At 37.0% G+C, this 20,321-nt stretch overlaps 1 protein-coding gene across 1 annotated transcript in view; it reads right to left on the bottom strand.

Annotated features, from left to right (window-relative positions):
* KCNH8 (potassium voltage-gated channel subfamily H member 8) overlaps positions 1 to 20,321 on the bottom strand; it is a 120,087-nt gene that overhangs the window by 49,007 nt on the left and 50,759 nt on the right. Inside the window, exon 6 of the mRNA XM_066194718.1 lies at positions 18,520 to 18,727. Coding sequence (XP_066050815.1) covers positions 18,520 to 18,727 — 208 coding nt within the window. The remainder of the gene's footprint in view (positions 1 to 18,519; positions 18,728 to 20,321) is intronic.

Below are 20,321 nucleotides of genomic sequence, written 5' to 3' on the forward strand. Positions count from 1 at the left end.
GAAGCAAGATACAGTTGGGTGTAAACACTCATCAAGCAATGAAAATAGTCATGAGGTAGCATCACTGACTAATGACTTTTCCTTTTCAGTTTCTGCAGGTAACTCAGTTTCTGCAGGTAATCTCAGCAGATTCTCTGGCAAGCTTGAGTAATTAATTTCTGCCCTCAGGGAAGAAGAGAAAAATAAATATACCTTGTAGTCAAAAGGAGCTTCCTAGAATTTAGCATTATGAATCTTGTCTGGTTCAGAATTAGCATTGTCTTGGTACAACTCGCTGACTTTGAAAACATTTTAAAGCGCCAATTAGCATAATTAAGAGGAAGGCCTTTCAAAGAGAAAAATAGCACTTAAGTAATCAAGTCCCACTGGAAAAGTCAATAGGGGATTGGATATCTAGCTCCATTAGGCTACTTTGAAAATTGCTGTAAGAATCTGTATTGAGTTTCATTTACTTATGTCTGGGAAGTGCTCAAGTATCAGCAGAAGCCTAAAAAAGCATTTGAACCTCCATAAATGACATACTTTTTAACTGGATGTAAACCACATTATTTCATTTACTAGACATCCAGAAAATCAGTCCTTCCCCTGGCTTGGTGCTTTCTCTGCATTGAGTATATACAATACTCCCTATAAATTGCAGCTTCATTCTATACTACTACTTAGATTTTCCTATTATGCCAGACACTTAACATACCAAAATACGGTCTGGTACTTCAAAAACTGAGAATTTAGTTGCATTTTCTAATGAATTAATTAACTATAGCACTTATTTTAAAAATAAGAGAAACATTTTCTTTAACAATTAAAAAAAGTCTCGTTTATTCTGCACTACAGTGTCAGGTAGAATAAAGGAGTGTGGATAAGGAGTGGCTTTTAGAGCACCCTTGAATGTCTGAAAGCTATAGCAGTGATGATGCTAAAAGAGAAAAGTATGAGACAAAGGCTGAGCTTCTCTCAGCTATGAATCCACATCAAATTTAGGGACTTCAAGTATTCCTAGGGGAAATGTGAAGGTAGAAAAGCCTATCTGCTATCACATATTCACTATTTTTTAATGTTTAAACAGTAAGCCTCATTCAGGGCCAGACCATACTTGGCCCTTTTATGCTAGTGAGGAGAGTGAGTAAGCAATACCATGCTGATAGCAGAGAAACAGAGTATGTAGTGAGAAATGCTGGAGTTAACTAAAGGACACTGTGGATTGTCTTTAGTGAGGATTATTGTTGAGGAGTATGTCTGAGGCGGAGTGTTGCTTTTCTGGCTCCACTGAAAAGAAATAATAATAGAAAAATGTCCTGAACTGGAGCACGTGCAGCCTTCTGCTATAAATAGACTATAAGTTTCAGCACAGAAGTCGCTATCTTATGACTACTAATGTGTGTTGCCATTTAGGGTCATTAAGGAGAAGATAAAAACTATACAAGAGAAATTAGATCCTTCATCACTGGAATGAATTTTTAGATTAAAATCACCATGTAGCCTGAGAGCTGTGTTGGTTCCCACTTCAGTAGTCCCTGATCACTGCTGATAGCTCCTAATTTCAGATCTAGAGCCAGGCAGCCAGAAGCTGTAGGTGTGCACAGCAAAGCACACCACCCTTTCATCACATAGCAGCACCCTCTGATCTGCAAATAAACATCTCATATCTCATTTTAAATGGGGGAAAAGTGTTCCAAGTTTCTATTGATCTTAATGAACCAAAATTTTCAGTTGTTTCCATGCCTATGTTTCCTTGTATTAACCTCCATAAAATAAACCTTAAGGCAGAACAGTTGCTAAGAGAGAGCAAGTAGGTGAATTTCCTTCTTTTTAGGTAAAAGCACCTGTGATTAGAGTTTCTGTGATTTTAGATGTCCAAATCACTTCCCTCAACTGTCTATGTGGCTTCGTCAGAATGTATCACATATAAAGTTCGTTTGAGGAGGGGACGCCAGAGCCAGTATTGTATTTGAGATGAGATTTTTTTTATAACAGCATAATTAATACATTTTACTGTATCAAACCCTAATTGCCATTCATTAGACATTAAAACATTAGCTTTGCTTTTAAGACTGCTTCCAAAGAATTTTGCAGTTACTCTCTAGATGTTGATGACTAATATAATACATTCAGAATCTAAAGGTGTATAAGATGAAATAATTTTACTTCTTGTGTGTGTGACTGCATTATTGAATAATCATCGCCTCTGTTCTCATGGTGATTATTCAGGTTCTTCACAAGAGCTTCAAAGCCTTTTTTATCCCTGTCTAGCCAAAACGTTTTTGACATGTGCAACTTTTCCTTGCTAAAATATTTGTAGTTTCCCCCCAGACTATTAATAGACCAAAGAGCACCATTCCTACTATTTCACCCTGTGGAATATTGCTGTTACTCTTTCATTGTCACAAAACCTGATAATTTGTTTACAGGTTTCATTTATGGTGGAGCTTTGCGTGTCGTGTTAGGGGAGGCTCCCAGGTACCAGAGCAGATGGTTTTAGGATTAAAGAACCCCAGAGATGAGAGGAGCAATCATACCTTTAACCGCTGCTTCTGGAGGACAGTAAATGTGTCAGATCTTATTAGATTGGGTCAATAAGTAGAACAGGAATCAGCCTTTCTTTCACACAAATTAGGAAAAAAACCCAAAAACGTACTGACCCGCCTCCCCCCCCCCCCCCCCAAACACCCAACCCAAAAAAGCCCCAAAAATAACCCCCAACCAAACAAAAAAAACCCCAACAAGACAGAGCGCTGAACATGTGACACAGTTGCAGGTTCTGAGAGTGTGAAAACACAGCTCCGGAATATGTGCTCAAATGGCAGAATTGTACACTAGTAAAATACAGAACATGAATTTGTGCTTTTTTCAAAATGAAGACAATAAATAAGTGTTATCTGAGTAAGAGGAAACAAGAGGTGTGACTGTATGATATGTCAAGAACTACAGCGTACAAAGGAACAGCTCTGGCCAAGAGGCTTGTATTTGAAGAAAAATAGCTGGTACTCAAGATAAGTAAAAGTTAGTTAGCAATGCATGAAATTTAAACTAGAATGATTTCAATATTAGTACAACAGACATAACCATAATGGCTGCAGGACAATCAGGAATAATTAGCATTAATCTAGTTCCCTTGATCTTTATTCTGCTAACACACTTTTCTGCAGAGTGGACACTTAAAATGAGAAAGAAAGCAAATTTGATAAAAGCAATAACATATTTCTCAAGTACTGAGACTGCTTAAAATGTTAAAGTAAGTATCAAAAAAATTTGTTCAAAATTCCTCTTTTGTCTTTGTAAAATATGGTCCTTATCAGAGTATATTCTTATTTTGATGAATTTAATTTTTTTTTTCTTTAAACTAGAAAGACATAATATGGGTATGAATGAGACTGGTAGTGTTGCAGCACTAAAGGAACACCTACTGCAGTATTCAAATTTTGTGGAGGGAAATTTTTGCCATGACATAGAAAAGAAACAGGTCTAACTTGGACTATATGAAACATGGTTTTATCTGAAGTGTTTGTGAATGAAGTCCTTGTGGTAGAGGACTCAAGGCTGCGCTGTGTGACCCTGGGAGCACAGCCCAGACACCAGCTGTGCTGACTTGGAACTGCCATGCATGCAGCAAGGATGGAGATTAGTGCTTTGCATCAGTGCAATGCAGGGGTGTCTGCCCTCCAGATCATAGCATTGCCTCTCTCTTATCCTTGAAACCCATTATCTGTATACTTTTAAGTCTAATTTATGTCCATTTTAGTATTTCCCCCCCTTTTTCTATGTTAAGGTCATAATCCCTGGAAAACTTCTGGTGCATTGATTGCATCAGCTAACCCAGGCAATGAAATTTAACATTAACCTATGTTAAATATGTACAAGCAGATTATACTTAACCTCTGGCTGAGTAGATTTTCAAGTGCCAAAATGTGAGACATGTGGATATTACTTCGATGGAAACTACACAAGATTTTCTACAGACATATATAAAAGTTTATGTACATTTACATGATGAACGTGCACATTACAGACAATAAGAAAAAAAAGAAAGCACCTCAAAACCCCCTGGTTTTTACATAACTTGTTGACTTAGAGCAGTTTTAGATACAAGCTTCACCTCTGTAAGGTCTACCAAGAGTTAATTTCATTTGAAAGGTGAATTCTTTTATAAGGCTGACTAATACTGTTTGTAAATGAATTGGCTGTTTTATTTCTAGTTGAATGTATACTCAGAAGGTAGCATAAAAAAATGACATTTTGCAGAGCTTTAACTCAGCTAACTTGACAAACTCATAACAAGATATTGACCCATTGCTCTCAATGAAAATGAAGATTTCATGGTGAAATACTCAAGGAACTAAGCGTTTTCAGTAGGAAGAGATGCTCAATCAAGGAATTAAAAAACGAAAAAGATTGAACTGCAATGTTCCTTATAACAAGAAAAACACAGCTGAACTCACAGAAGTGCTGAAAACCTGAAAATTTGGCCTTAATTATCTGGTGAAACTCAACTCTAAATTGCAACCATCACTACTTACAATAAAATAAATAGCATTTCTCTTTTCTCATGGTAAAATTGATACACCCTTTGAGATATGGAGAAAACTTCCTTGTAGGAAGTAGTTTCTTGTCATCACCAAGGTGTGGTCTGTTAAATAATTTACATTTTCATTTTGGGAAGCCATAAGTGCAAGGAGAGATACATTTTATGGGAAGCTTGAAATCCACCCCATTGAAGGCACCATAAGAATTATAATAAAATTTGCAAAGCCTTTGGTTGATCACTCCTGGGCACCTTCACGGCTTAAAAATAGTAGAGCGAAAGGCCTGATATTAAATATTTTCAATGATAGCATTTTATTAGAAAACAATGTTGGAAAGCTATATTTTAAAATATTTAGTTAGCAACAAGTTAGAACAGCCTGAAGTTGGGCATATCTTCCACCTAATGAAAAATGCTACTTAAACACCCTACATAACACAGTGAAATGAATTACCAACAGCTTCACACGTTTTAAGCCCTGCACTTTTCTAGCCAGAATCTAACTATAGTAGATGCATTAAATCTTAAAATTTCTAGATGGTGTCCTATCTTCTTTTGTCTGCAAAATAAATTTTTGTGTTTTCTTTTAGTTTTTCTCCTACTGTGAGAAATCCGTGAGGAACAGCCCAGATAAAGTTTCACAGTCAGAGCCCTAGATGCTTCTTAAGGTTGGTAGATAATTCATGTGAATTAGCTATTTACATTTCTTCACCATGTGGTAAAATATTTTTTTTCCAGAGAAGTTATTTCATGCCTACAAGTAGAGTTTATTCTGGTGAAAGAAGAAATAAGGGAGTGGTACTGGGGGGAGGTATCTCTTCGGGCAGAGCTCCAAGACAGTCTCTAAATGCTAATGTTCTGCAGGACCACAGAGGTTATCACCTCCATAAGGCTCTGGGTGAGTTGTCCCTCTCATCCCCAATCTGCCTTACTCCCTTGCTGCCTCATAAGGCTGCAGGTTGCATCTCTGGGACATGCAGCTGGTATTCTGTGGATGGCTAAACAAATCAGACGGATCTGTTCCTCATATTTATGAGGAAGAGTCCAATATACCTCTGTACCAGTCTCACAGTATAATATAATAAAGATTCCCCTCGCAGTAGAGATACATTAATTCCAAGGTAGGGACCTGTCTATATTACATATAAGAGCTATGTATAAGGATTTTAAGAGCTGACTCAGCAGACCTGCAAGGAACTCATTCCTCTTGATATTTTATGATAGTTCTCTAAATATTTAGACTTACTGTGGCAAAGAAGCTCCAGTGTACATGGTCAGTGCACCTGCATTCCTGCAGAACTGGGTCATAACTTCTTTCATCCTCATTTATCAACAAGTCAGTAAATTCAGAAAAGAAATGCTCTTGAAACTCTTCTATGTGATAAGCTAGACCCACTCTCCTCAACAGTAATTTGTCAGATGTTTGTATTTGAATATGTGGGAGATTTAAATCCCTCTTGCAAGTCAGCAGTTTATTGTCTCTTCCCCACATCACTGAATCACAGAGTCACAGAATCAACTAGATTGGAAAGACCGTGGAGATCATCAGGTCCAGAAAAAGGAGAAGATGGGGAAATTTTCCAATATCAACTTTCTGCGACTGTAGCAGACAGTACATGCAAAGCACTTCCTATAGCTAACTATTGTTATTAAAATTTTTATTTTTACTAGGAACAGTTTACAAACAGCTCTAATGCCATTAACATATTTGGAGTCAAGGAAAACACCTTTCCATTTTGAAGAAAATTGTCTTGCTTTGTTCTCCCCAGTGTATTTTCCTAGGGTTCTTACACTAAAAAAAAATTAGTAGCGTAAGTAAATTAACTACTTTTTTAGTAATATAGTATAACGTTAATTCAATTTTTAGATTACAGGTAAAACATACAAATCTAAATATATAGGTAATTTGAGAAATACAATTGTAAGGCCATAATCAGAAGTATATAAATCATGTGAATATCACCTTTAAGGAAATGCTCACAGTGCCACCACAGAGTTTCAGTATTTAACATTACTGCTCCTTAGGCAAACTGGCTATAACTGTCCTTTTCCAGGCTATTAAATACCTTGCAGCTAAGTTTGGAATTAGACACATTTGTGCTGGTGGTCCATCCAGTGCAAAGAGCATGTCCATCTATGCCCTCTTTTCTTCCCTGAGCTCCATCAGTCTGTACCCATCTGTTAGAGCTTTTCTTATCTTATATTTAGACTGCAATATCCTCTTGGGCAAGAGCAGCCTTTTTATCCTGTGTAAATTCAGCAATAGAGACAAGAGGGCCTTGACCTATAAGTAGCATCCCAGGTGTTCCTGCAATAAAATTTATGGTAATGAGTGGGGTTTTTTATGGTGTCAGCTAAAGAGTTAGAAATCTGTTTTGCAGCTTTATGTGTTTGGAGGCCAAGTCGTGCCAAAAAGGTTTTGAGCTACTACAGACAGGCTATTCATGTCTTTTTAAAGAAATAAGCACTGTCTTCCATAAGCGGTACAGATGACTTTAAAAGGAAACTTTTATTATGAAAATAGGCCAAAATCTCCCACAAAATAAAGCCTTGCAGAATGCAAGTTTTAAACTTGCTCTCAAAACTTTATGTCTAAATGTGCTCAGCATGGCATAGTTGGTAAATTAATCTCACCTCTACCCTGCTGTTCTCACCTGCTCAGGTTTCACCATCAGGGAAATACAGAATAAAGTATTTCAGTTCTTATGATAAGAATCTCTGTCCTAAGAACTAATATATTAAAGTTCTTACTCAGAATCTGCAAATAAATTCTCATGGAGGCAATGACAGTGGTAATCAGTATCTTAAAAACTTTGTAAAAAAATAGTGTTGTTTATTTTCAAGAGCAAGATATCAAGAGGACTGTATTTTTTAGAAAAGCAGTGCAATATGCTACACATATTTTATATTTTCATTCTGTCTAACAGCCAGTAGTCTGCAAGAATAGAGCTGTTTACTCCCAGACTCCTCTTTTTAAATCTGAGTAATTCAAGAAGTGGTCCCTGGCAAGTGGTACCTTCCCCTCTCCTGCCATCTTCCCCACTCCAGAAATCAAGCCAACTTTCAGCACCTACTGCCTGTTTAAATGCAGTCTCTCAGCTTGGCAAAACAGGGGCAGTAGCCTCAGCACAGGAATTGTTTCCTTTTGTTGGTCTAAGTGCAAATGAAAGGTTAATTGCAGAATTGCAATAAAACCATGCTAATTTCCATCTGACTGGCCTGCATAATCGCACAGGAGATGATAATGACTGTATGGAGTTCAGTTTGGGTCAGTATAGACTGCTGCAGCCTACATGACATCCATTTCTCCTTGTCTTCTGTATTAATAGCATCCGTGCTGGTTAGATAACAGATGAGTGTGTTAACCCTCGCTACAATCTTCTCCTTGCTAGCTCCAATGATTTTACAGCATTGTCTAAATATTCTACTTCATGTTCTTGTCTAAGGAGCCGCTGTGTTGTACAGGGACCTGTCTCTGGCAGGCAGCAGTATGAAAATGGCATTAGCACTTTATTTTCTCTTGTTTTGTCTTAGATTTTTAATTCCTTGATTCTACAAAATAACTTAATTTTTAAAAATTCTTTTTTTTTATTATGTGTCACTTGAATCAAGGAAGTTTAGATCCAAACATATTTGGCTTTTGTGAGGGGGAGATCAACAACAGGGAATATTTTGCTCTAGATTATATCTAAAGCTAGTAACAACCCCCAAGAATTTGCAGTGTAATAAGGGCTTGCTTGATGTAAAGATTAAAAAGCAAAGAAGAAAGGTGGTCTCTCAATGGAAAAGCACACTACATTTTTGAAGTTCATGCAGTTCTGAAATAGTACATCTGTGTCTGCAGGCATGACAGGTCTTTTTGAAGTGTGTGACATAAGGGAATCCTAAGCATTAGCATTTTTATCTCCAGCTCTCTTAAACCTGACAATGAAAAACAATTTAAAATAATTAGGTATAATTACTTTTACAGAATGTGGCTTGTGTAAAACTTTACATGCTGCAGAATTAATTGACATACTCTCACAGCTTCACATTGGCTTCTCTGGCTGAAAGGACTTAGTAGGTAACTTTAAGCACCGTCACCTGAAACTACAAAAGGAACAGGGTATATTTTCCAGGGTATAGGAAAATCAAAGAGAGACTGAAAAGGCTCTTGAATAATTTCTTCATATTTGTACAGAAATGATTTTTTATTCTGGCTGCAGAAAACCCTTCTTTTATCAAGCACCTGCTCTGGTAAAAGGCAGAGGGAAAAGGATAAATAAATAGAAAATAGGAATATATGCAAAGGACAGGTCTAGATTAAAAAATTTAAGGCATGCTTGTGCTACAAAAGAAAAGAAAGCCTATTTTAGTCATTATGGGATGTCTTTGGAAGGCAACATGGCATTCTAGCATCCTAGGATCTCTACCTATGTGGTGGGGCTGAGAGGCAGTCCAATCACCAATTGAGGCAGCTGCTGGAAAGATTTCAAAATACATAGCAAAGGCTTTGTGGGTTTAAACTGGATTAAAAAGTTGTAATTTTTTAAATCCATGAGCTTTAAAACAGAAGTAGAGATTTCTAAGAAGTCCTAACAGAACTTCCTATTACACCAATGTGTAAGAGACACTAATGTTTTAGGAAACAGTACAAAGCTCTCAAAGGAGAGTAGCATAACCCTAGAACAAGTTACCCAACCCAGGTTTTCAGGACTTGGATGGAGCAAACTGTGTTTGACCCAATTTGCTGCATGCGATAGTCCTGGTTTAAACTGATTTACTGCATGTGATAGTCCTGGTTTAAACTATCTGGCTGGATAAACTCCAGGGGCTCTCTGCAGCCAAGAGTTCTACAGTTCCAAGTACAGCAGTTAAGGGTTAAAGACTCTGATGTAACTTCAAATTGAACAGAGCTTCTATGCACAAAATCTTCAATTTGCAATAAGTTGCACTCTCTGGTGTTCCCGTTACAGAAGCCATGTGGAAAGATCCTGGCACTCTTTTACCTCTTGGGACTATCCCCTCTTCTGGGATGTTTACTAGGAAGATTTTCTTCCAACGTGTGGCATTGAGAATTTCTGTCATGGTTGCAAAAATTGGTCCAGGTACAGATTTTCCACTAAGATAAAAACTGCTTTATAGAATTAATAAATGATACCTAGGTAATCTGTGGTTCAACACAGCAGGACACTTTGCCACATCTCAGGGGCTTCGTCTGCATGCCAGGTTTTTACCTTTGACTTAAAAACTGTCCAATTTTTTTTTTTACTACTTACAAAATTTTGAGAATGAACTAATAATGATGAAAAATTTTCACACTCCATTTAATAAGGTACTTTCATAACTGGTTGGGGGTTTTTTGTTGTTGTTGTTTTTTTTTTTTTTTTTTTTTTTTTTCCTGGGCTTCAAATCCAATAGGGTATCTCAGTCCTGGGGTATTTGGTGATTGCTTAAAATGGTTCAATCAAAAGGCAAAGTATGGTGTGTAAAAGAAAATATAGTTTAATCAAGGAACTGAGCCTGTAGGAAAGAACAGCAGGGAAGACTTACTAAGGCCCAGAGCAGCTAAAATACAAATTGATGTTAATCTAAATGCAGAAGGAATGTTTCAGTTCAGCTCAATAAATGACATTTTAGTTGCACACACCTGCACCTCAAAAACACTGGTTTGGGTTTACAACTAGAAAATTGAATAATTTCCACAAATTTCTATGAATATTTTAAAGTATAAATTTATATTTTAAATCCTGACAAGGTCTAATATACACTGCTCTGAAATGAGGAATTTTAATAAAGAAAGCCTGTTGTAGAAAGTATATTGATATGTGGTTAGTATTTATTTATATAATATGTATTGAACATATAAAACAGGCAAAACAGTAGGGACAGGGTTTTAGATAAGCCTTTCCAAGACCTTAATTTGTAAGTGTAGATATTTACCATGTGCAGACAGGTTTCCACACATATTTCCCACATATGTTCTGGAGATTACAGTTTTGCACACAAAACTCCCTTGCAGCAGTTAAATTTCTCTGCGTCCAATCTAACAGACTGACAGACACAGAAAATACTAGTGCCTCTGCTTTTATTGTACTAAAAATAATGAATAGCTAAGTTTATCTGCAAATAGGATTTCTTCAAAACCAGATGAACTTTCTCTCATTTCTACCTTATTCAAAAGTTTAACCAACTAGAGGAAAAAAAAAAAAAGCTTTTCTTTCATTAATATTTCATATCACAAGCTTCTCCAAGTTTGGCCTCATATATAGTATTTTATGTCAGAATTATTTTCACCATTCAGGTAAGATATCCAGCAGACTTTAAATAAAGATTTTTTGCTTGCTTTGAAATACACAGTGCATTAATTCTAATTTCTTCATTATTTTAATGATTTTATGTATATTTGTTCTAACAAGGCTAGATATTGTGAACCTCAAACCATTCATGGAAAATTTACGCATTGCGTGTACAATAAAAGCATTACTTTCACAGAGGAGTAAAACTTTTAAGGATCAAAAAAGGCAGTAAATTTATTTAAAAGCATTCCAATGTTAGATATTCTCCTGGGGTTAAAATTTTCTGTTTGAACTGCTTTAGAGTGTTTCATCACTATGTAATGCTGCAGAATTTTGGTATATCCTTGTCTTTTTCAAAGTGTGTGCAATGTAGTAAGTACTATTTGTAGTAATTTATAAGATGAGTACTTTGAAAAGTTTCATAGCTTCAAAGTGATCATCTTGTTTTGGTTGTCTAGTTTATTCCTATTTATTATTTCCGTATGACACTCCAGGGGCTAATTATTTTATATAGTGCTGCAAGAAACCACCCAAACTAGTTGGCTGAGTCTCTCAGATACCCCAAAATACTTCACAAGAGTGGTAACCATTAACTATTTCCTTCAAGTATTAATTAGAAGTGAATTTTCAGCCTTTCTCCCCACAAAACAAAACAAAACAAACCCAACCAAACAAACAAACACCAAAAAACTAGTCACGTGAGCACACAGATATTTCTATTCCACACAACAATGGACCTTCAATACAGGTACCCCAGGACAACAGAGCCTTAAAATTAATTTTACTAAACTGAAGATACCAGCGCTCATCCATGACATAAGTATATTTTAAAAATTCTTTTTCTTCAGATGTCTCTTCAAAACCAGAAAGGACCACAGTTTCAGAGGAACAGGTTCTGTTATTACTAATGACAAAAAATGGAGAAAATCGATAATTGAGAACATAATAAAGCAGACTGGAAGAGAAATTAAAATCAAACATTCAGGTAGAGAGGTGACAGACTGAAGTGAACAACTGACTGAAGTGAATGATGTGTTGTGCAGTGTAGTCTGCATGATGTTCTTTCTCGTTCTGCACAAGGATTCATAAATCTACACGAGTCAGTTCTAACCTGATGGATGTGTGTTTGGAGTAGTGAAACCAGACCAATATTTTACAGAAGAACACAATTCGCTTGGCTGAGATCCTTGGAAATTTACCAGTACTCCTTCTGGCAGTGAGGAGGATTCACTTGGTTCTTACAGTGCCACAAAACAAACTGAACTGTTGTTCCCACTAAAGCAGAGCAGGGCGTGCTGGGCACCTGTGCTGAACCTTGCCATCTGCCAGACTGCATGAGAGCAGGTGCCAGCTACAGCCTTTCCCAATACACCGGTTGTAGTTCATTAGTACTAGCTCTTCATAAGCTGAACATTTGTTGAAATTACTGGAAGCTGTTTTGATGTAGGTCCAGGCTCAAACTGCAGAAGGTAGGTCTGGAATACAGAAGTAGGTACACGTACTTGCATGTACCAAACGTTTCCATCATCTAGGCCCTAACCTGATCATTCCTCAGCACTATAGTTTTACCATGCCTCTTCTGTTAGCTGATTTTCCGGACAGCCCCACTACCTGGAGATTTGTGATCATACAAAATCTCAGTTTTCATATAAGTTTTTGAAACTAAGTTCCTGGTCGTCAATGTTGCTAAGAATATGTTGTGAAAATGAGTCTCAGAGGGTTCAAAAGTGGACTGATAATCACACATTTTAAAAATATCGTTATTTTTTCATATTTTTAAAATGTATTTTGAATGCTTAGATTTAGTAAAAAGTGCTCATGTCACATTCAAACCCAAGTTTTTAACCCTTTAGCAGAAGTAAATGTTGTACAGGGACAAAGCTAGAATGATCTAAGATCATTAGAAGTGAATTCATACACAAAAAAAGGAAAAATAAACACCAAGCCTCTATCTCAACTTTGATACCAAGTCATCTATCATGCCTATCCATTTAAGTAATTTTGCTTTGCAAAAATGCATTCATCTTTACCTGCTTCTGCAGTACATTCTGAGAGTTAGGATAATATGAAAACACTAGGAGTCAAAAGTTTATTATTGCTTTGACAAATTATATATTGTATTGATCAAGAATGGGAGTAATGGCACTGATTTTTCTGATAGGATTTCTACTGTTATTTACCCAATGGTTATGCTGGGTCAAAGAGCATCAGAAACTTGTTAGTTCACTAACATACAATATTTGCGGAAAAACTAGCAGATGCACATATTCCTAAAAATAGTCTTACTTCTGAAAAGAGGATAGCCTGAGTTTTAACCTGAATAAATACACTAATGCCAAAAGTATCCATTGTCAAGGATATGCTTAAATCTGTACCTTCAGAATTCCTAGCAAAATTGCTCAGGACCTTGTGAAAACTAAAACCAGCTGCCTCTGGTTTCTTAGCATAAATTAGGAAAAAGCTTCCTGGCACTAAAAGTTCCCAGGCTGTTGAAACCCAAGAGAATTGCAGGTAAATGTCTCTCTTAATGGATATTCCAGCTTGATGCTGACTTACAGAATTCTGACAAGAGTGAAGCTACCTGGGGACCACAAAGGACTCGGACAGAATTTAGGAACCTGAGCTCAAGATTTTAACCTCAAGTTTGCATGTAAGACATAGGATGCCTGCATTTTGGAAAATGCATTTCAGCCAACTTCTGCATCGGGCCAGAAGCACTACAATCTTTATATGATTAAGACACTTGGAGATTCTCTCTTATCTGCACCAGGTGGGGTTCTTCCAGTCACCTTGTTCCTGCATCTAAATTTACTGAAGAACCCAGCGGGGAAAGTAGTTTAGTGAATTCAGGCTGTTCTTCAATCCAACATGGTACATATAATATCTGAGTGAAAGGCCCTGAAGGTACAGTCTTATTTTCAGCATCTCCTACTGGCACCACTCAGGTGCCGAGCACCTTTTTCTGTACCTGACTCTGCCATTGAAGATAATTGTGATTATTCACTGGTAGTCAGCATCCAAGTCCTTTTAAAGGCTCTGACTGCAAGAGTGTGATAAACAAAGTGTGTGTGAGAAGTTTTATATTGCAGAGTATGTGGTTCAGTCACAACGGAGTTCTTGTTCTCAAAGGTGCTGTACAACAAAAAATAGTAGAAAATTATTAAAAAACCTGAGATGAAACTCGAGGTATTCAACTGAAATAAATATTTAAATAGCTGAAGAAAACAATGCTCTTTACAGGCCCGATTTTAAAGCTTATTCCAAAGAAATCATTTATTAACTATAAAAACACAGGTTATTTTTTTTTTACTCTATTTTGCATTGATAACAACCCCTCCATAGCCAGAATGTTGTGTTACTGTAGGACTAACAAAAAGTTGCAGCTAAATTTCTGGTGGACAGGAAATAATGGGGTTTTTTTGAGACAGTGGCACAAATAATACCTGACAGTTTTGATTATCTAAGGGAGCCAGCATCCTGACTCTTGGCCCTCTCCTAATCTCCTTGCTACTCAAGACAGCTGGGTTTCAACAGCTCACATGGTTCTCACAGAATGAATGCCTTCAGGAACAGGAAATATTTTCATTATCTGTTTCCTGTAGAGACAGGTAGAAAAATAATTTTCTCATATTTAATAAAATCTTTAAGGGGATTAGCTCAGTGTATGTTAATACAAAACAGAAATCAGCAAATAAAGACCCCATGCCTAAATCTGATGCCAGTTAAACTACAGAAATGGGAGCCAATGGAATTGAAGTGTTAGGATCAGCCAGAAACCTAAACACAACCTCTACTCCATGTCAGCTAACATAAAATTAATCTTATTTTTACAGGTTGGTGGAGATCATGCCATGTCTCAGGGAGACATCCATTTCACAAAAGAAAACAAATGAGGGGAACAAGGTGAAATGTTGAGAGGGAGAGAGAGGGACCTGAAAATGCTAGAAGGGAAAGGCAGGACTAGAACTCTACCACTGTCTCCAGTGGGCAGGAATTATGTGTCCAGGAGTTGTGGTTTTATCAGACATTAGAGTCAAAATGCTGCACATGGAACAACTCTTTCCTAAGATGGGAGAACTTGCTGAGGTAAAGGTTTCCAGCATCTAAAAGCAGTGCCCATGCTGTGTATCTTCCATGTCATGTAATCAGTTAAATCTAGCAATACTAGAGCTAAGGAAGCGGTCCAGTTTTTAACATTATGTCCCAATACCCCCTTGTCATGACAGTTCATCAGTATTAGACCCAGACACTTCACCTTTCTCACTATGCAACCACGTGGCTAAATTTGTAAATGTAACCACGTTTTTAAAATATTTACAATGGGAATGTTGCCTGAAGAAGGACAAAAAGTGAAATAAAGGCTTACAATTAGGTCCAGTAAGAACAAAGCAAATGCCATTTTCAGTACTGGGTATTTTCATAGGAACAATGTTATCACTCCCATTGCCCCAATTCAAATGTAAATTAAGCACCACATTTGTTTGAATTAGCTAGAGAAATAGATACACAGAAGCAAATGTGCTAGATCTGGGCTATGGTGCATATCTGATGGCACAGCAAGGTTCAAAGTATTATGTTAACAGTACTGCAGATTTAAAATGTCTGCTTTAAGTGTTAGCAAACCTCACTCTTGAAATCTGTGCTACAGGCTTTCTGAGAAAGCACTAAAAGGAGCAGGCAAAAGCTAATAGCTTTTTTCTCCCTCTGCCTTTCCCCCCAAAAATAGCAGCAAATATAAAAAGCAAATTAATATTCTGCTTATTTTAGACGTCATTTTCCTTTCTTAGAACAAACCCATTCCTATATTTCAACCATTCCATACATTGGATGTGCCATATTTAGTTTTCAAGTGGACATCACCTGAGACATTCCAGTGAAGAATAAAAAGTAGAATTTTCAAGGAAGAGACACATTTCCTTTAATTAAATATGTATAGGAATTATAATTTTTGCGTGGTATTTTTTAATCTTTTCCATTAGAAGGCCTTTTAATGGCTGGAATAAACTTTGTGTATGATGCATTGATGGAAACTTGAGTCTCCAGTTCCGGTTCGAAATTAGTAAGAATCATATTCTACTGCTTTGCCTGCAGTAAGAAATCTCTTTTGCATGCTCTCTAAAACAGCACAAATTTTTCAGTTGAGGTCTTCCTTTCAGAGAAAGGAATATCCTAAATGTCTTACAGTAATGCTACCTTAATTATACTCCGAGCGAGATTTCTCCTGAGTGCATTATTTGCTTATGATTTATTATGACTTCCAGACCTCATTTTACTTTGCTTAATCACTCATACTCTAAATTACACCTACCATTCTCCCCTCAAAATATCCCCAGTGTGGATGCTATGAGATGTAGTGAACTTGTCATCTGAAGTTTTCTTAAATGACAAAGAAAGGCTGGCTACATAGGATCCCCAGAATAGCAAAAGATACACAGAGGACCAAGACTTAATTTCATTGTGTTTCATCAGCAAGTAGTTTGCATGCGGAGAGCAATCGAATCTGCAGTGATTGAAAAAGTTACATAATCTAAATTTTTGTGCTCATATATGTGACACATAAGCTTAACCAGAAATTTTGTCAGTGCTGGAGTGATCCTTGCAAAACAACAGCTTTGTGACAGATATCTGGAATTTTCTGAGCTCTTTTCTTTAAACCAGTATCTAATACTTTAACATTTTAAAACCATTTCACTTAAAAAAAACCCCAAACAAACAAAAAAAATTCAAAACGAATCCCCAAAGCTGTAAATTATTTAACTTAGCTCTAGAACTAATATCTGTAAGAGCATTACAGGAGTCATTGCAGTATAATTTTTATTATAAATTTATATCATCTAAATATTTTAGAGACCATCCACGAAGGTGGTGAAACAACCTTCCAGGCAAAAACACAAACTCACACCTTTAGAAAAGAAAAACCCTAAAAAAATGCCTGTCCGTAAGACCGATAGGAAACCCCTTTTTACATGTAGAAGGTGAAAGTCTGAGAACACACGCCACTAAGTGCTTTGGTCCATCCAGTGTGGAAATGCACTACCTACAGCTGCCCCAGGAATGTCCCTGATTGTCACAGGTTGAGGTAAGTTAGTGGTGAGGGGCTATTAAGGAACAGTTCTGGTCTGGAAAGCCCACTGGAAGACGATCAGTGTGTGATAACCCAGATACAACCCTCTTCACTGAGACACAAATGGGACTTCTGGGAAATGTCTCCATTCCAGTTAAACTGGGATTGATTCTAACGAGGTTGCTGGGACATTCGGTTATTACTGCTGCTGCCCAAGAAAGGACGAAACTGATGGGTGAAGGTTAATTTTTTCATAGCAATAAATGCCAAGAGCCCCAGGGTATATGAGGAGAGTTTTCTGAATGAGGCCTTGCCTCAGGAAAAGGGAGCATGGGGAGCATGGCTGACAGCCCTACCCGGGGAGCAAGGATGCAGCCCATCATCACCATTTGGACTGCAATGAATGCTTTGAAAGCAGCTATTGTTTGTGGCCTACATAAGTTGACAAAGTGCCTTCAGAGCTACTTGCCACCAGAGAGACATTATTATCATCATTATTATTATCTGGATTTGTTTCTCTGTTAGTGGTATTTGACCAATTTTTGCACAGTGGGCTTTCTTTGTATACTCTCTCCTAGAGCTGCAGCCTTTTCTGTCAGAAGTTTGCTCTCTATAAGGAGTTCAGCAGCAGGTCAAAGACCTGGTTTACAAATGAAAAGACAAATCAACAGTCAACTTAAAAGAATAAGAAAATTCCACAAATCTTTAATTAACCCATTGGAAAACTAGAAACACATATTTCTTGGACTTTCTTCTTTTTCTCTTCCTGACCCAGGATCCTCACTTCTCTGAGGTCAAGCACCTTTATATGATAGTCATTTTTCCCTCAGATTTATCATAATTAGGTGATATTTAGACAGGTAATAATGGGGGTAAGAGAAAACAAAGAAATTAAAAGAGATGAGAACAGACCAATCTGCAGTTTGAGTGCATACCACTGAGCCTTTGGTCAGAGGTGTTTGCATTATTTCCCCCACACCAAATATTTTTCTCTTGGGAAACTGCCTCACCTTTTGATAAACTATGTTTATGGAAGATGTTTCATTACAAAAAATGAAAAGTTTAAATCTGAAAAGTTAACAGGGAACATTCAGATCAGAATGAAGCCTGGGGTAGAAACTAAAAATTGGACCAAAACTGAGCATTCCATTGATTAACACCTCATCTGCTCTGTGAAAATCAAAGCCTGCAGATCCTCTAAACAATAATTCCAAAGGGAGATTTTAACTTGAAGACATTTCAGGGCCTATCTGTTTCAATCTATAGGAAGAAATAATCAGCACACTTGAGGGAATGTTTTTGTTGATGAATTTTCCTAATTTGGAAAACCAGGATGAGTTGTCTAATCTACTCTACACAGTCTGTCTAGCCATTTCCTATACAGATCCTAAAACTTCCAAACTTTGAATCACTCTTAAAAATCTAAAATTATTTCCTATTTTTTCCAACTTATTTTTATTTTACTCTCTTTTTCAGATTGACCTGAAATTCAGAGAGTACCAGTCTCTTCCTTTTCTCCTCAAACAGCACTGAATAATGGCGTAAGATTGAGTGCAACCTGAAATATTGAGTGACTTATACATGCACTTTTATATATTAACATTCATTTATGGATATATACACACGTGTCTATGTACATGTGGGAAGGAAGGACTTACCTATGTCCCAAGTGAGGGGGTTATTCTGTTCCATCTCCCTTTTCCCTATGACATACCAGATGCAGGCCATCCAGTGAGCAAGCAAGGCAAACATGGACATGAGAAGGGTGAGGACGATTGTGCTGTGCTGGGAGTAGCGGTCCAGCTTCTGAAGGAGACGCAAGAGGCGCAGAAGCCGCACTGTTTTCAGAAGGTGGACAAGGGAAACCTGGGAGAACAGGGAGAGAAAATCCCTTGTCAGCACCCAAAGAGCTTGTCAGCAGCCTACTTCTGTCACACAGTTCTCTTGTTCCAAGAAAGGAAATTTTAAAGCTCTATGAAATATTGTCTACTCTTCCTTCAGCTGCACAGCTGACTAGACTAAATCTTAAGACAGCAGAGAACAGCAAAGAAGATGCTTTTAAAAAAGTGTGAAATTTGGATGTGTAAATACATAATTGCTATTTCTGATATAAACCAAACAAAATTGAAATGCTAGATCTTTCATGTTGTCTTTTTTCATTGAGTCTTCTTTCAGATTTAGCTTAAAAATTTGTGTTTGTAAAAAATAGATTCTTCCCAGCTCTAGAAAAGAAACACAATTGTCAAACTGACCAAAGATCATTTGATTGCAATATGAAGCCACAAAATAAATATCTCCAAGCACACAATGATCTTCATCTTCACCTAACAGCGGACCTAATTTAACTGTGTATGAGATGAAACCAGCCTATAATTTAGCATGGAAGAGGCAATAACAAATAGCAGATATTTTGCAGAACAATAAAGCAGAGAAGTTAGAGAAAGCTCATATTTGTTCTTGAGATTTAACCCTGTGCTCAGAAACCTGGGCATATTTTACTGCTCTGCACTAAGTAGTAGTCCAAAAAAGCTTTCATTAAACGTCTAATACTGCTTCTTAAATTCCAAAACTGAATTATTATTGCTTTTCAAGTTTATGTAGCAAAACCAGCACCTAATCTGCTCAGCATCCTAAGTATATGAAGTATATGTTTATGAAGTATATGACTCTGGCCTTAGAGGAGTTCCACCATAAAGCAGGCAGTCTCTGGATGACCCCAACCTTTCCAGAGCATCCTGCAACCTACATCCATACCATATTGTGCACAGCCCACAGTTTTGCAGGGAATGTATTTGGCTTGTGTTTCGGCTGTTGGGCAGACAGTATACAGATTAGGATCCAAATAGTTTTAATTTATTTGTCTAAGATTAAATAGCCATAATTTTCATTAATGGTAATCTTTTCTTTTCTACCTCCATTAAAGGCCCAGTAGGATTAAGGCCTGGTTGATACAGGATACCCACATTGGCTGGAAGAGTAACATCAGACTTGACATGTCTTGCTACAGCACTCCCAGAGGACAGTAAAGATCTCTCTCAAAAGCAACTCTAAAAACACAGCTCAATCAATATCCTTTTGCTAATCCAGAATATCCTGAACATCGACCTTTCTGCTACCAAAGCTCGTAATCTGAAATCTAAATTTTATAGGTGTGCATTCACCAACAGCTAGATCTGAGGTGACTGATATATTCTGTAACATCAGGTGGTTTTGATTTGTTCAAAGATTAAGTCATTGATTATATTCCACTCTCAGGAATTAAGTATGTGGGAAACCTGTAAATAAGAAAATAAGAAATCTACAAGCATTATTTTTTTTTGTCACTACAGTTTTGGCAGTGCGTAAGTAATTCTCCCATGAACCTCTTCAAAGGGCAGAATTTGCAGCCCATTTTTTAATGCTGTGTTTTTTCTCAAGAACCGTTACATTTTTTGTCCTGTACATAGTAAGGAAAAAAATA

Source organism: Chamaea fasciata, unplaced genomic scaffold (assembly GCF_029207755.1).
Source record: "Chamaea fasciata isolate MVZ Bird 193981 ecotype frontalis unplaced genomic scaffold, bChaFas1.0.hap1 SCAF_1, whole genome shotgun sequence".
In the NCBI taxonomy this organism is placed as follows: Eukaryota; Metazoa; Chordata; class Aves; order Passeriformes; family Sylviidae; genus Chamaea; species Chamaea fasciata.